The sequence below is a fragment of the Amphiura filiformis genome, chromosome 1 (genome assembly GCF_039555335.1).
Source record: "Amphiura filiformis chromosome 1, Afil_fr2py, whole genome shotgun sequence".
Lineage (NCBI taxonomy): Eukaryota > Metazoa > Echinodermata > Ophiuroidea > Amphilepidida > Amphiuridae > Amphiura > Amphiura filiformis.
This window is the reverse complement of record NC_092628.1, coordinates 16,360,048-16,376,145: the sequence shown is the minus strand read 5'-3', so window position 1 is coordinate 16,376,145 and position 16,098 is coordinate 16,360,048. Positions and strand designations below refer to the sequence as shown.

Genomic DNA, 16,098 nt, shown 5'->3' with positions numbered 1-16,098 from the left:
TAGATGTAAATAACAAACCTGCCGATGGCCGGCCGATGTCGAAGAATAAAGTGACAAAAATTTGACCTTGAATTATTTATGTTTTATAGTCAAAATATTCCAGTAATTCAATAAATATAATGATATTTGGCCTAAACTTGAACTCATTTGAAATGAAATGTCAGTTTTTATTGAGTAAAGGATGGCTTTTTCACTCGACCTTGTGCTTGCAATGCTGTTGAATTTTGCACTTTGGCGAAGTTGGAACTGCATTTTAATGGAATTTGGCGAACTTTATGGCATAAAGCAACATTTTGATAGTAAGTGCACTGCTTGGAAACTTTTTAAAAAAGCGAGATAATTGGTTAATAGCGAGAATCACGGCGTGAAAAGCGAGATTGCGTTTTTTGCGGGCCTTAGTGATTAGCTTCAAATGTGGTCACCACTAGTGTGTTCTTTGAACCGGGTACACAGTCATTTTGGAGCAATTTCAGGGGGTCTATTTTAAAGATGAACAATCTCTTTATTATAGGTTAATGAACAGCGTATTACTTGTTTGGGAGAGAAATTAGACAAAATAATACATGCGCGCTGATGTTGATGCGTCTAATGCACGAGCCCTGAAGGGGGGAGTGCATTAGATGCATCAACATCAGCGCAAGTGCATTATTTGGTCTAATTTCTCGAGCAACAAGTAATACGTGTTCATAAAACCTATTTTTATAACGAATTATCACTAAAAATGTCGGAAAATAGAAACCAATGTAAATGCATCAACCCGCCCGAAAAATGAATCAATCATACAGTACGTGACGCTTGACGCGAACACGCACGAAACACTGCGCGTAGTACGCGTAGTGCACAATATACATGTACACAATCAATGCATGGTTTGGATTTTTCTAACGATTGCTCTGATTGGTTCCCGCTATCTTAGAGTGTATGAATGCCCAATCTGTACTAAGTAACTAACATTAACTGGTATAAACCAAAAGATTAGTTCACTTAGCACCTTACACAGTCTTCGGCCATATGGAGTTTAGGGGGGGGGGGTCTATCCGAAGAATTAAGAGTCCCTTGTTGATCAACTCAAAAACAATTGGTCACCACAAAGATACATGTAGGTAAACTAAGTTTAGAGTCCTAGTATTAATGTTAAACATAGGACACTGTACTAAAATTTATAATGAAAATATGTCCATCCATGATAAAATTCTGTCCATTTGTAACAAAAATACTGTCCCTCTGTGACAAAAATGGATATTTGAAGTTTGGAGTTGCAAGATAATTTTTCCGATGCATTTACTACATGTAGAGCTGCTTCAAATAAGGGGTAAAGAAGTGAAACTTTTTTTTTAAGTCACTTCTCTGGTTAGCATTTGTGTCCACCCATGACAAATTTGTTCACATTCTCCTGCAAAAGTTAAAGCTTGTTTCCAGTATCTGTGTATTAGGTAAACAATCCAGGTATCTTACCTACTATTTGTCGTGGAAAGAATTGGTAAGGATTGATTAGTTTGCAAACAAGAAAAAGTACCGAAAAGTAGGGGAACATATTTCTATCTCGTCCGTCTGTGACACAAATGTTTCCTTCCTTTTATTTTTTTTTCGTGTGATGCGCAAAAAGCGCCAACATTTGCGCATTTTGGGTATAATCGTGCATTATAGATCCGACTGCAAATTTTAAGATTTTCCTAAAAAAAAACATTTTTCAAGTACCGTACTCATTTTTCAAGTCCACAATTTCCAAAACAAGTTTTCACTAATATCAAAGAATCCATCCATAATGATCTCTGCAACACAATCCATGTTGAAAAAATATAGAAAATAGGCCGTTGCAAAAAATTGCAAGAAATTATAGAAGAAAAAGAGTAAAATAATTTTTTTTTTAATATTGCAAATACAAACTTTTTGGGGAGAAAATTCATGTATTTTGGAAAAAAAACCCTGCAAATTGCGCATGTTCGAAAACTACCGCGCACATTTTGATCTCCAAAATCACACATTTTCCCTAGATGCTAAAACTAAATTAATATGTAATAATGTAACATGTTATGAGATATTCATAACAAATTAACAAAATTTTAAACAAAAATTTTGGAAACAATAGACTTTAACTATTGCTGATGTGAATTGACAATCCAACTACGTGTAGTACTGATATGATTTGCACTGTATTGTACTTTTAGTGTTCCTGGGAGGAAGTGATGAACTAACCCTGATATCCGTATGATCAATCAGCAACACTGTAATCTTGATGAAATCACAATAATTTATTATAGCAATTTGGTATTTAAAACCCAAACACAGCCAGTGGTTTTTGGCTATCGGACAGAAAAGCAGGAACAAAAAAAGGAGAAATAATAAAGAAAGAAATCAGTATTTGAACCTAAGACCCTTAATAGCGTTTCAAGCACAAGATCACTGACCAGTAGCCACAGGTGTTTCGCTGGCCTGGCCAACAAAACTGCGTATATGACTTACAATGTAGCTATAGGGTGATACTGATTGCATCATGGCATCATGTGGGATGCATGCATTTTGCAGTGGTTTTCCTTGTAAGATTTTTGTGGTTGGGGTAAAGGTGCTTCACCAGATTTGACAGCCTCATCCCCTAATTTAATGCAGATTTTGGTATTATGTGAAAGTTCATATTTTGTATCATAACCCTATTCCAGTGAAATTTTAGGCCTGGAATATATTTTGCCATGTGAACTAAAACATGGTGAGTAGTTTGGTGGTAGCCCGCTGAAGTTGTGTAAGTGTCCTCTACTGGTAGTTAAATAATTTTGATTAGAATCCATATTGCGGAGGGGAGGGCACTCGACTTTAGTCATCAGGTCCCCATGTCCCTAATACTAATACCCAATGACCCCCCCCTCCTTTTTAAGAGTCATACCTGATTATCCCCTATACCCATTGACCCCTTCTTTCTCTAGAATTTTACCATCAAAATGCCATAATGCTCAAAACCCTTTACACTTTTGTGGATGGGACTATTCATGTTTGCATGTTTTAAAAGCTCGATAGGTAGCACATATGCTAACTATTGAGTTTTTTTACGGTATGAAAGTGTATAAACATTACATGTATGACTGAATTCTGAATGTTCTGATTGTTTGTTTAAATTACTTGACTGTACATGTATGTTCATGTATCATCATTGAGATTTCTCAACTCCAGTATACAAATAGTTTCCAAGTTAATATTTTATTTTGACAAAACTAAAGAAAAGCACAAGAGGCCAATCACTGTTCATTGCAAAGTGAAACGCAATAAGTTGTATTTAATCATTGCTACTTGCTTTTCATATTCCAACAAACAGGTCATTCAAAAGCCATTCCATTCTATTTTGTGTTTACTTAGATGCATAATCATCGAATCAAATATTGATAAGTTCTGTATTGGCAATACATTTTAGCTGTGTAGCTTTTAGTAGCCTGGTGGTTTATAATCAGACTTGTACATGTGATTGTAAGTAAGAGGTCAAAGTACAAAGGTAGATTATCAACTGATGAAATTGCGTTGGCAACATGTGATTAATATAGTGGGCATACACTGTATGACTGCGACACAGCTATTGATATTTTCAGACTATAGATTCAAAAGGCAGAAATCCCGGCAGAAATAGACATCTCCCACACACCAACAAAATGTGTCACATTTTTATGGAACTGCAAGAATGTTCAAAATACCAACTGTCATACACACAACACAACACCCCGACAGACAACCACACACATTGTAATGCAACTTCCACACATATGTTTTGTACAATGTACCCCTACCCGGCACCCACACAAACATGATGTTTACCGGAAGTACTCAGTAGGCTTTAATTCAGGAAAGTTTCTATCGCTCTTATGATGAGACAAACAATGACAATAGGTCTGTTCTACATGTATGGGCAAGACTGACTCAGATTGTGCATTTTTGGGATTTCTTAAAGCTATATTGTAACATTTCTATAAAAATAGACTATATAAGTATTTCTTTTCCATAAAATGTTAGCTTTTACTGTCAGATATGTCCCAGATATTTTTCGAACAAGTGAGGTAAAGCAAAGAAAATTGGAATTTACTACTCAGCGCCAATGAGGGTGTGCTCCTCAGCAAATGTCACAATATGGCTTTAATGCTGTGTGTAAAACCAGGTTTTTATTTATTTGTTTTGGCAAAAGGGGATTAATTTTGTCTTAATTTTGTCTTAAAAATGTGAGAGAAGTGACTGAAATTTTAGGGTCATTTGCATTTCAAAAACAAATAAAAAAAAACCCTAAGACAGACCCGAAGTTGAAATATTTGTCCACCTGTAAAACGGGTTGTTTTGTTGTTGTCTATTCCACACTACAATACCACGCAGAATTCCGGTTGTTTTTTAAAAGTGTACCATGTATGAAATACTTTAGTGATTACTCATTTAATCACACACTTGAATGATCCTGAAATTATTTGGTATGTGTCAAAGTTAATTTTAAACAACTTTAGTTTTCATAGTGTGTCAATTTTTTACTCGGTGACCTGGAACAAGTAAATTGCACAATAATTTTATGGTATTTACAAATTTAAGTTTCAATTTAAATATTTTTAAAATTGCACATTGCAGCACAAGGCTGAAAATGTACTAGATACATGTGTGGCCATGCGTTTTGAGGTGGGCCCATTTCTGTTTCACCGACTGTTTTTCCAAAAATCGCGCCGTTTTCGGTTCAATGAAGTATATTATTAATGTTTGACATCCTACACCCATAAAAGTATACATTTTTCAACAGGAAATTGTCTCAGGAGTTCAAAAATACAATTAAAAAAAGCATAGGGTGTAGTCATAAAGAGTTAGAGATCAAAATATGTTGAAAAAAATAGAAAAAATGTTATATTTTAAAATTTACAGTAAATAAACAACCATGCACCCTATTGAAATTTAACCTGCATTTTTCAATTCTCCTCAGTTAGACCTTTCCAATGATATATAACTTGATAGGTGTTATGTTTGGTAAAATAATTTTGTGCGATCATTTTTTCAGATAAAATTTGAGTTGCAAATTTCCAGCGATTTTGATACACACACTATAATCTCAAAAGTTGAAGAGTACATTTGCTTTAACCTTTATAAACATTCAAACTACTTATTTGCAAATATAAGAGACACTAATAAATAAATAAGAAGTGCTGGTGGGTATCGTATCATGGCTTAAATACCAGCCAACCAACAAAATATTTGCAATATATCTAAATTAACTTTGCAAACATAGTTTGGGACAGTTTCATGAATTTAAACAATATTTACAACCTTAAAGCTAAAACACAAAAACAACTTACTGACAAATGCAGTTTAGACTCATCTTAATAGATTATAAATAAATAAATAAATTAAATAAAAGAAGAACATAAAAATTGGATGAAATTATACCCCAATGTCCAGGGTTCATGCAGGTTTTTTATGTTGAGAAAGATGTTAAAAGACAACAAATGGATAAATATACAAGAATCCATTCTCTTGAATCAGCAGGGTGTGATGGAAAGGTGAATGTGAGAGAACTGACAATGCTGTTGCCAAGAGTGTAATCAGTGTATATGAAAATTACTCTCTCAATGTGAAAACAAATCGCATGTTTCTCTTTTAAAGGACTTTCCTTTTACAGTGGAGGCTATGACAGTGTTGAACGGACTCTTTGGCTGATTCTGATGCATTTATAGTCTTATAGGTAGGGGGAGATTGGGGTTAGTTGAAACATTTTTCACAAAATCGTCTTTTTAACGCAAACCGATTACATTCAAGAAACACTTACCATATCAGTATAAACATATACATACATGCTACAAATACAGCCTTAAATTTTATTGGACCTGCTTATGATTATTCATATAATCCAATTTGAAAATTTGAAAAAAAGTGTTTCAACTAACCCCACCCCTGGGGTAAGTTGAAACATAGGGTGGGAGTTAGTTGAAACATGGCTTGTAAAAATTTCAAAATAATTATTATTGTGTTGTTAGGGTTATACTTCCCTTGAAAACACCCTTTAACATACAATCAGTGTGAAAAAATTAATAAATAAATATGTGGGAGCGCTGGTCAATACTTTGGACACAAGGTGGTGACGAGTGTCACCATGGACAAAAATATGAGAAGCCTAAAATATTATAAAATGTACTTTCTGTGTGCACTTTTTGCTTGTATTATTGCTTTTTAACCATATTAAAGCAATATTGAAGAAATGGTAGACATGTTACAAATTTTTTAATTTAGTCAAATTTTTAACCATATTTTTCTATGCGATTTTCACGTTTCAACTAACCCCACCTCAAAAGTTTCAACTAACCCCGATGCCTATTTTTACATTTCAAAGTTCATTACACAAAATAAGAAATACAATAAAACTTTTATTTAACATTATTCTGGGACTTACTACTAGTGCTTATGATACTCAAAAAATAATCCCCTGAATCTTCAAACAACATGGAGATAACGCATCTTTTCTGAGGGGTATAAAAATTAGTCAGCAAGTCAAAAAACAGATATTCCTTTCCCAAGCCAACACTGGTGGGGCATCAGTGCTGTTGCTAATTTGGTGGATGACCCTAGTAATACCTATTACTAGGTGCCAGTATTTTACCAAATTAATTTTTTGTGTCAGAAAAAAATACAATGTTTCAACTTACCCAGTGTTCCAACTAACCCCAATCTCCTACACTACCTCTAGATTAAATACAAATCTAGTTAGTGAGGATTCATTTGTAGCCATAAAAAACCCTCATCTGATGCCATATGATAAAATACCGATTTGGACCTTCATCGGTCTGGCTGGACGTTCTGCAACCCCCCCCCCCCAATTTTCTCATTAAAACTATAGGTTTGATCTTGTAATTAAGCCTACATTTTTTATACATGTTTACTGGCCTGCACTTTATTTAATTCTACTCAGAGCATATTAAATTTGTAGTGGACACAAATATTTCACTCCATATTTTCCAGCACGATCTTGCGCGCAACTTTTAGAATTTCAATGGCATTGCTTCCATGATTAATTAAATTTAATTAATTAATTAAATTAAGTACCAATTAAGAATAAAAAAGTCTTCAACCTTGGTTTATAATTAAGGAATAACTCAATGATTCAATAAAATAATATTTCTTGGGTATTGTGATCTATAGCTTACTCTCTTATAATGTTCCCATATTTCCTGCTCCCCCTCATCCTGCTCCCCCTCATCTACCACCGTGCCAAAAATGGCTATTTGGGGTTAATTACTTAGCAATTACTCAAAAACAAGATAACAACAGGCATTTTTTTGACTTTTAAGTAGCTGACATATATATTCCCTTCAATTTGGTACCAAATTTGACTATGTAGCACATGAATTTAAAATTATACACCCTTGTCAATTTCCATGATTGTTGCACACATGAAACAATACCACCTATTTGTGGGCTCAGCTCAAAACGCACGGCCGTATATAAAACAAAGAATAAAGCACCCTGGGCAGTTAATGGAATGAATACAGTATTTGCATTTTTAGAAAGTCACATTGGGCATTTCAGATTATAGAAACAGGGAAGTTCTGTTGAATAAATTTCTTGCTCACTGCAATAGTTAATATCATTTTAACAACCAGAAAACTTTAAATGTGAAATAATTAACATTTTCCCCTCATTTCATTTCTGTAAAACTAAAAGTGCATTGAAAGGGGACACTTAAAAATGTTAAGCTAAAACCTAGTACATGTATGATGTATGTATACATGTACAATTGTACATGTACTTACAGATTAGGTTCTGTATATCATTTGTTTGGAGGGTATAGGTGACCCCGGCCATCCGGGTACTTATTTTACATAACGCTACAGTGCCTACACTTGCGCTTTTCAACCCACAATAGACCGTGGAGCAGTGCGACTAGTTGAAGACTTGTAACAGAGGCTGATTCAGTTTGTTGACATTTTGTTTTGACCTCGAATCAAGCATATTTCGGGCCGATTTCGGTAAAATAAGGGTTAAATACTTGGCGAAAATTGCATTTTATGTGAAGCTGAACACATGAACATGTAGAGGAGAGTCTTTATTTTGTTGTTGGCTGGAGGCGCCATGTAGAAGTTATAGAAATGGTAGTATTTTGGCCGATTTGAAAAGGGACAAACCACAGAAAACTACAAATTTGACTTCTGAATCGGATTTGTTGTCAACGAGGTCAACGGCTTGTGACGTCACTCCGGGGTCACCTATAGTGAAAAATTTAAACATTTTACCTAAGTTTGAACCGAATGCAAAGTTAAATCAACTTTGATCATAACCATCACTTTTTCAATTTTTACGATTGTCCGGATGAGCAAATCACTGAAAGGGCCTTTGAGTAAAGTTTTTGTTTTTCTCCATTTTATCATTGCAGGCGGCAGACTTAACCAAACCTCTAGACAAGAGAACGTATAAAGGTGGTACTCTACCAACATGTCATGATTTTAACCAACTGACCGCAAGTGCTCAGGGAGTCTCCTTACTAGTTGGGTTTTCAGCTGGACAGGTCCAGCTCATTGATCCTATCCGCAAAGAAATCAGCAAAATATATAATGAAGAGGTAATCAAAATGTCATTTCTTAGCTGAGTACCTTCTAGATGTTATTGTGGGCAGCTAACTTCTAACTTTATTCCACATCTTTTTGTTTTGCTTTGGTTTTTTTATACTTTTTTTAGCTGCTATATTTATTTTACTTTTTTTTTTTTTTTGGTGTGTTTTTTTAGCTGCTACATATACATATGTTGTACTTTCTACCTGCTTTGGGTAGCTAACCTTTAGCTGATTTCTCTTATCTGTTGTTTATTTCTCTTTGCTTTCCGAGGGGTGGTTGAAAAAGATGCATGTACTCATCAGAAAAGCGTGATTTGTTTGCTAAGTGTATTATATGTGTGTGTGTGGGAAGGGGGTAGGGTACAGTACATATTGGTGGTGTGTGCATGTGCATATAATGTGTAATCATTTCATAGCAATGTTCAATTTGGCCAAAAATGTCCTGAACCAGTTGCAATTGTGTGGTTTTCCGTTCTACATGTATGTTACACTTCAATTTAATGAGAAAAAAATGTAAGTAAAATGAACAAAAATGAAATTGATGAATAATCTGTGACAGATAATGTACATGTAGTTGCTGCAGCACGCTGTCGTACTAAACAGCAAACAGTAAGTATGATACCAGCATGTTTGACCCGATTAAGCAAAGTGAGGACAAAGTTGTGGAAAGTCAATTTTCAGTTTCTTCCATCGCGATAAAAAACTTTTTATCAGCTTTAATTTGATATACATGTAAATGGCATGATCAAAATGTGACACAAGAAAGAAAGTTGAAAACATAGGGTACCGTACTCAAATAAAAACAGAACATGCTAAAACCGACTCGTACAATGTAACTTGAACATAACATTGGCGACATTATCCTTATTTTTCGTTGTTGGGTCACATATAGGTCGATGAGACCAGAGAGTCTTTTGATTGTCTGATGAGATGATGCCCTCATCATCATGAGATTGCTAGTTGATGATGAACGCTATATTGATTGGGGCAATTACATTTCACCACAGCACTGGAGGATCATGTGTACCGGTATGCGTGGTTGCAGGATGGTGTGCTGCCTGTGTAATCTCAAGATGTGCTCTCAATTCTGTATTCTGACTTTATAAAATTTACAGGATGTATCAAAAGGTAGATAATTGGTAATGGTACCCATCAGTTTTGATGTTTATTGAAAAGCCTGATTCTTCTAATTTGACTTCGGATATTCTGGAAATGACCAGAATTTACCGTTTTATAACTACAAAATACATGAAGGTGGATCTAAGATTGCATTTTCAGGTCACAGTTTTACATGTTGTTGGGTGTTACTAATTATTTTGATACAGCCTGCATCTGCCATTAAATTATAAAAAAGGGTAATGCAAATATCAGTGCAATTTTTTGGATACTAAATGGTAAGATTTTTGACACGTTGATTTGATTGAAAGAAAAGTGATAAAAGTTAAAAGATTAAAGTTTAAATTCTAACAAGATTCTTTCTCAATCGAGCCCGGCTTTCTCTTTAGGGAATTTTTATTATCCAATAAATTTGGTTCAATATGACTTTTTGTGCATCATCTATTCCCTATTTTGTGAGGGTGTGGTCTGGTTATGACATCATTGTGTCATCATATTAGGTTTGTTGATTTGATTTTGATATCAATAGACAAACTATGAATTCATACAAATATATATACATGTATGTACAATACATAAATACACACACAGGAAGTAATAAACAGCCTCTCTTGAATGGTAAAATATGTTAACAAAATACCATGTTACAGATGGACTGCTGATCTAGCTGCTATGCTTTCAATATGTTCATCCCAGCGGGAGAGTCTCATTAAGTAGCTGACATGCCCTCGTCAAATCATTGCCAAGATGAGCCTTGCACAATGATTGTGGCAATCAGGTTCCGTGAGGTAATCTGCTGGTTGAGGGTAGAAGACCTTTTTAGAAGAGGTGGAAATATGACAGTTAATGAATACATTTAATATTTTGGAGAGGGAGGGTGGGGTGGGGGGGGTGTACTTCCTGCAAGCGAGAATGCACAAAAGACTTTCCACATTTAAATTGTAGATCCACCTGCAATTGAGTACTGTCCTCTGTTTGCTAAGGTCTGCAGTAGGTCGCAATTGCATGCCAAATGCATTTTAGAGATATATGTCTGCAATTGTGCATTTTAAAATTCCACACTGTGTATCATACACAGCTATACACACAAAAAAAGCCTTCATTTTGGTCCTGGGTATGTCGATTAAACATTGTTTCAGACGTCCTCATTTTGATAGCACTGTGAATGTATTGGCCGGGTACAGACTGGTAGGTGTTTGGTTGTTCGATGTCATGCATCTTGTTTGGTTCACAAAATGAAACTGAAGCTAATTTATTTGATAGACAATTATTATTATCAAACATGGCTTTGACCGATTGAGCTACCCTGGTCAACACTTATGAATAAGAAATTCTACCTGAAGAGTTTCAGGTTAGGGTTCAATTTTTTGTGGTTAGGGTTAGGATTAGCTGGAGGATTGGGATATATGTCACTTACTGAGTCTGAACTGCTCCTTGTTGGGTCAAGAATGTTTTATTCATGGCATAGGTAAATCCTAGATGATTATTATGGAATCCATTGTTTACAGACAGCGGAGTGAAAGGAATCCTTACACATGTTTTCCTCATGTGGGAGAATTCCTAGCTTTGTCCTACCTCTGTCCTGTGACAGGACTCCCAGAAAGAGCATAAAGATAGTACCCGTGCTAGATGAAGAAGAGAAATATGGGACTTCATTTGTGGACGCAGTCCATGGACTGCTAGAGGTATCAGACCCTCATTAACTTTTAGTCCTGCTAGGGTTATCAGATTTACCAGGCTTAATGATTTTAGACCTGGGTATCATATCATGTAAAGGGATAGATTGCAGGGTCAGAAATCCACAACCAAGTGCGAGAATCCTTTTGGATTCTCCCAGCAGAATTTTGCAAGAATCCATGGATTCTCGCCATATAACTTTGTATGATAAATTGAAATATTTACGAGAATCCATTTAGATTCTTGCAATTTTGTTGACGAGAATCTTTGCGAGAATGGATTCTCGGATTCTCGCCGGATTTCTGACCCTGGATTGGCCAAAATGTAAGTCCTGATATTGTCAATTAGGTATATACCATATTGTCTCTAATAAATATCCCTGTTGCATTTTTCCAAAGGGGGGGGGGGCATCTATTAGAGGCAAATTTTCAACGATAAAACATAGGCAAACTCCATACGTATTTTTATCTGGAAATGAAGAAATATTGCCAGGTGACCTCTGGTTGTACTTAAATGCTATTTTTGGCTATCTGATCACGATTGGTAAGCTTATTTATTCGAGGAAACATGAACATTTCTGCATTTTTAAAACATTTTTGGTTGCAAAATATGAGGGGGGGGGGGGTGTTTATTAGAGGGGGAGCATTTAATATAGACAATACGGTATTTCAATTTAGAATGGTTTTGGTAGAGGTTTATTTTCACAGTAAAATTGTCCTGTTTATTAATAGTTGTAGGCTTATTGAAAAATAGCCTGTTAATGGTCACTTTCATGGGTTACCTCTATAATACCCTGAAAACCCACCCTGCACCTAAAGACATGGCTGGATTATTAGAATTTACTTTACGATTTAGATTGGGGAAATCCTGCTGTTTTCTGCATTAGCGGTGTGCTTTCAGATGGAGATAATCAACCAATTCATCTATTACTCTCAGCTGAGTGAATGATGAATGATTGATGACTGCGTCGTTTGACTTCATTATATTAAAGTAGTATTTTTAGCCCCTCAATTTGTCAAATTAATGTAATTTTATAGTAAAAAAGTATTGGGTCTATTATTGGTATTTTAAATTGCATGCAACACTGAACAGCAGATTGATAATTATTTAAGGTCAGTTTTATTTCAAGTTGTTGATTTTGTAGGCTGTACCAGGAAAACTTTCTAGAGCACATCAGTTGAAATCTCAAAACCAGGTCTTGTGGCAGCATATTTTCCTAGAAATAATTAAAGCTGACTAAAAAGCTAGTGAAAGAGCAAGTTAGTGTAGTTTTAATATTGAAGAAGATTGAAATGGAATGTGAAGAATTAAAATGTAAAAGTACCGGTAGTCATTTTTCAGTAGCAGTCTAAAGATGTGTTTGCAGGTTTGCCTAATTACCCCTGACCCCCCCAAAAAAAAAACCACCCCAAAACAACAACAACAACAATCAAACTTTTTTACATTACTCAAAAATAGCATTTTGCTGGCAGCATTCACTGTACCTACATTTGTACTCAAATGTCTTCTGTTGTACTTGTGTCAAATTTATAAACTTGTACTCTGACTTGGAATGTAAATGTTATTTGTCATAAAATTTGTATTATATCGGGAATTAAAAAAAATTAAAATTATTTCATATCAGAAAGACATTCTTCGTATTCAGAATGCAATTCGATATGTCTGATGTGCTCCCATGTCCCACAAAAAATACTGTCAAAACGCTTATTCCAGATCCCTTAACACAATAATAACACATTTTATAGCCACAATGTAGATTTGGTCAGTGGTTCAGCGTTAGTTGCAGTCAGGATTGTCAAACATAGCTAGATGACATGCATGCACTGAGTTTCTTGATGAAGATTGATGATGTCAATAACAGTGGACCTTAATTAAACAAATCTAGTGTGAATGGACTACTTAGTCCAAACCAGGTGGATAATCCATTGCCCTAATTAATTCAAAATTATGTGACATAATCAAGAGGAATGAGTCGGATGTCGCTAATATTGTTTTTGAGATATTGGCAAAAACAGTGTTCAAATTCTTTTGTTTTATATTGTTTTCAGCCATTGATAAATTGCTCATAACTCGGTAACCAGATGAGATGTCCGATTTTGATGCTGTTTGCATCAAAATGTAGCATTCATAAACTGCTCAGAAAATGATTTTAATTGAAAATTGCCGACATGTGACTCATTCCCCTTGATCATGTCACATATAATTTTGTAAGATCAGCCATGGTGGGGGGACTGGTCATTGACAATAGGGGCAGGAATGGTGGGTATCATGGTGTCTCAAAAAGCACATTAAGCAAGTATTTGTGAGGATTGAAAATGCAACCCTTAACAAGTTCAATAAGTGTGATTTCGTACCCTTAAACATAATTAGAATACAATTTTTAGCCAGAAAACCCTTTTCAACTGTTTAGCGGGTAGCCCCAAATTTATGTGTGATCTGTTGTGTAAAAGTCTACTAAAAGTTACCTTTTTTTGCAAATTTCTGTGTTTTGACCCCAATTCACAAAACGTGATTTGATCGTATAAGGCCTGATAGTGAAAAAATAATGATACCCCCTAGTCAGTAACTGCCCAGGGTCCCCTTCCCCCTGAAGATCAGTACAGGTGCTTATAAATCCCAAGATTATTTAATCATAGGGTTTTATGTTCACGTGAACATGCATCAGTATTTATCTTCAGGTGTTTTTCTTGTGTTACTGTTAATCAGTGTTAAACTCCTCATGTTCACTTTGAGAACATTCAGGGTTTTCCCCTGATGTTTGCATTCACATATTCTGTCATACGATGACATGTTGAAGATAATGGCGAGTGCATGGGGTGGAAAATTGACTGAATTCAGTTTTGGCTGCTGGGCTGTCAGTAGAGAGTAAACATAACGTGTGCAGTGTTGCGGGAGAGTGACCTGGATTTTTGTGAGTGATTTTCCAAGTTGTAGAGCTACATGTAGATCTTTTCATAAAAGATTTTTGTGATTAGTACTGTATAAAACAATATAATATGACTGAAAAGAGAGCAAGGTACACCAACTTGATGTGGGGAAACAAGTAAAACACACATAGTTATGCAGCTTGGACTGGACAACAAACAACAAATGTAGGCACAGAAGTAGGTAAAGTTTGATAGCCAAAAATGACCAATCCCACTGCCCACAGAAGTGTTTCAACACTTTTTGTTTTAAAAGCAAGTGCAAAAACAACAGGGACGAACAGGAATACATTTACAAAAGATCACTGGAGCAAGTAATGAGAATCACTATGCACATAGGCACAAAAACTAACCAAATAATGACATTGAATAACAATTATGTAAACCTGTACAGAAGTAGATCAAGTTTGATGGCCAAAATGACCAATTCCAGAGTCAGGGTCATAGCAAGCAGGGTGGCCGGGGAGACTATGGCTGCCCCACCTTTTGAGAAATTTAATTTGTTTAATGTTCTTCTTTATAGCTGTATTCCAGTTTTGGCGTATATTTGTATTTTGGCCGCTCCACATTTTGATGGCCGCTCCACATTTTGATGGCCGCTCCACAGTTTGATGGCCGCCCCACATTTCTCACTTGCTACGGCCCTGTCCAGAGCCCACAGAGGTTTTAAACCAAATTGACCAAAAAAAAACCGACAGATGTTTCAAGCAGATAACTTCAGGGACAAACAATAAAATATTAATCAAACCACAAAAACTATATCCTATTTCCTATAGTTTTTAAATGAACATACTCATCTATAAACAAGTAGCACTAGCAAGTTCAAGTGTAATATGCTCAAGGATATGTATGTGCATTCCAGAAGCGGATCAAATGATGAATGTAACATGATGTCACAAGTCATATCCTTCCGAATGTTCAGGATAGCTTCAAAGCTAGCCGAGAACCATTACATGTATGTTGTTACAGTTATTCATGAACCTTTGGACCTGGTACATATATCATAATGTTCAACTGAGAAGACACTTTATATTGGTGCACAAATTGATCTGTTCCAGGAATTACAGCAATTACTCCTCCAATCAATCAAATACATGTATGTATGTATGTATATATTTGGCAAAAAAAGTGTTTATTTCTAAATATGCGAGGGAAACTGATGGATATAACAAAGCAAATAAGCATTGTTTAGAAATAATTATTTTTGGGGGGAATGCTGGATCTAAAGTGACATGATCTGGTCCATGAAGGCCAAAGGCAGCAAATTTGAAATTGAGATAAAGGCTAACATACATGTATGGAGTAAAAACAATAAAATACATAAGAAAATACACATCACAAAACTTCAGAACTTTAGAACCAAGTATGCCAGACCTTTGGTGTTTTCAGTATATGATAGCCTATTAAATGTTTCTATAAGGTAATAATTATAGTAACTCAATTTTCAAAAATGCCTCCTTTGGCCCCCATGGAGCAGGTCGTGTCACAAATAAGCATTTATAAATAAATATTTCTGGATTCTGGATCTTATATGTGTTTGACCCATGTGGTTGATAATTTGTGAATTCTCAATTTCTTCCTACCTTACTTCCTGTGTACATGCTGAACCTCGATGTATTTAGTATTAACGGTTACTGATATCTGCAATTAATCATAGGTTCCAGGATCTCGTGCATAGGTAACTCAGCACGTAAAGCCCGTACTCATGGATAAAACAATACAAAATGTTGGAAACATCTGGCTAATATTTTGGAATTTGTTTTGTGGGTCTATTGTCTTCATGGATATTAATATTTTTGTGTCATACCCCATTAGGCCTAAATGTTGGTTATGGCTTAT

General features: G+C 35.3%; 1 protein-coding gene across 1 annotated transcript in view; it reads left to right on the top strand.

Annotated features, from left to right (window-relative positions):
- LOC140159851 (WD repeat-containing protein 20-like) overlaps positions 1-16,098 on the top strand; it is a 42,227-nt gene that overhangs the window by 12,072 nt on the left and 14,057 nt on the right. Inside the window, 1 exon segment of the mRNA XM_072183220.1 lies at positions 8,366-8,551. Coding sequence (XP_072039321.1) covers positions 8,366-8,551 — 186 coding nt within the window.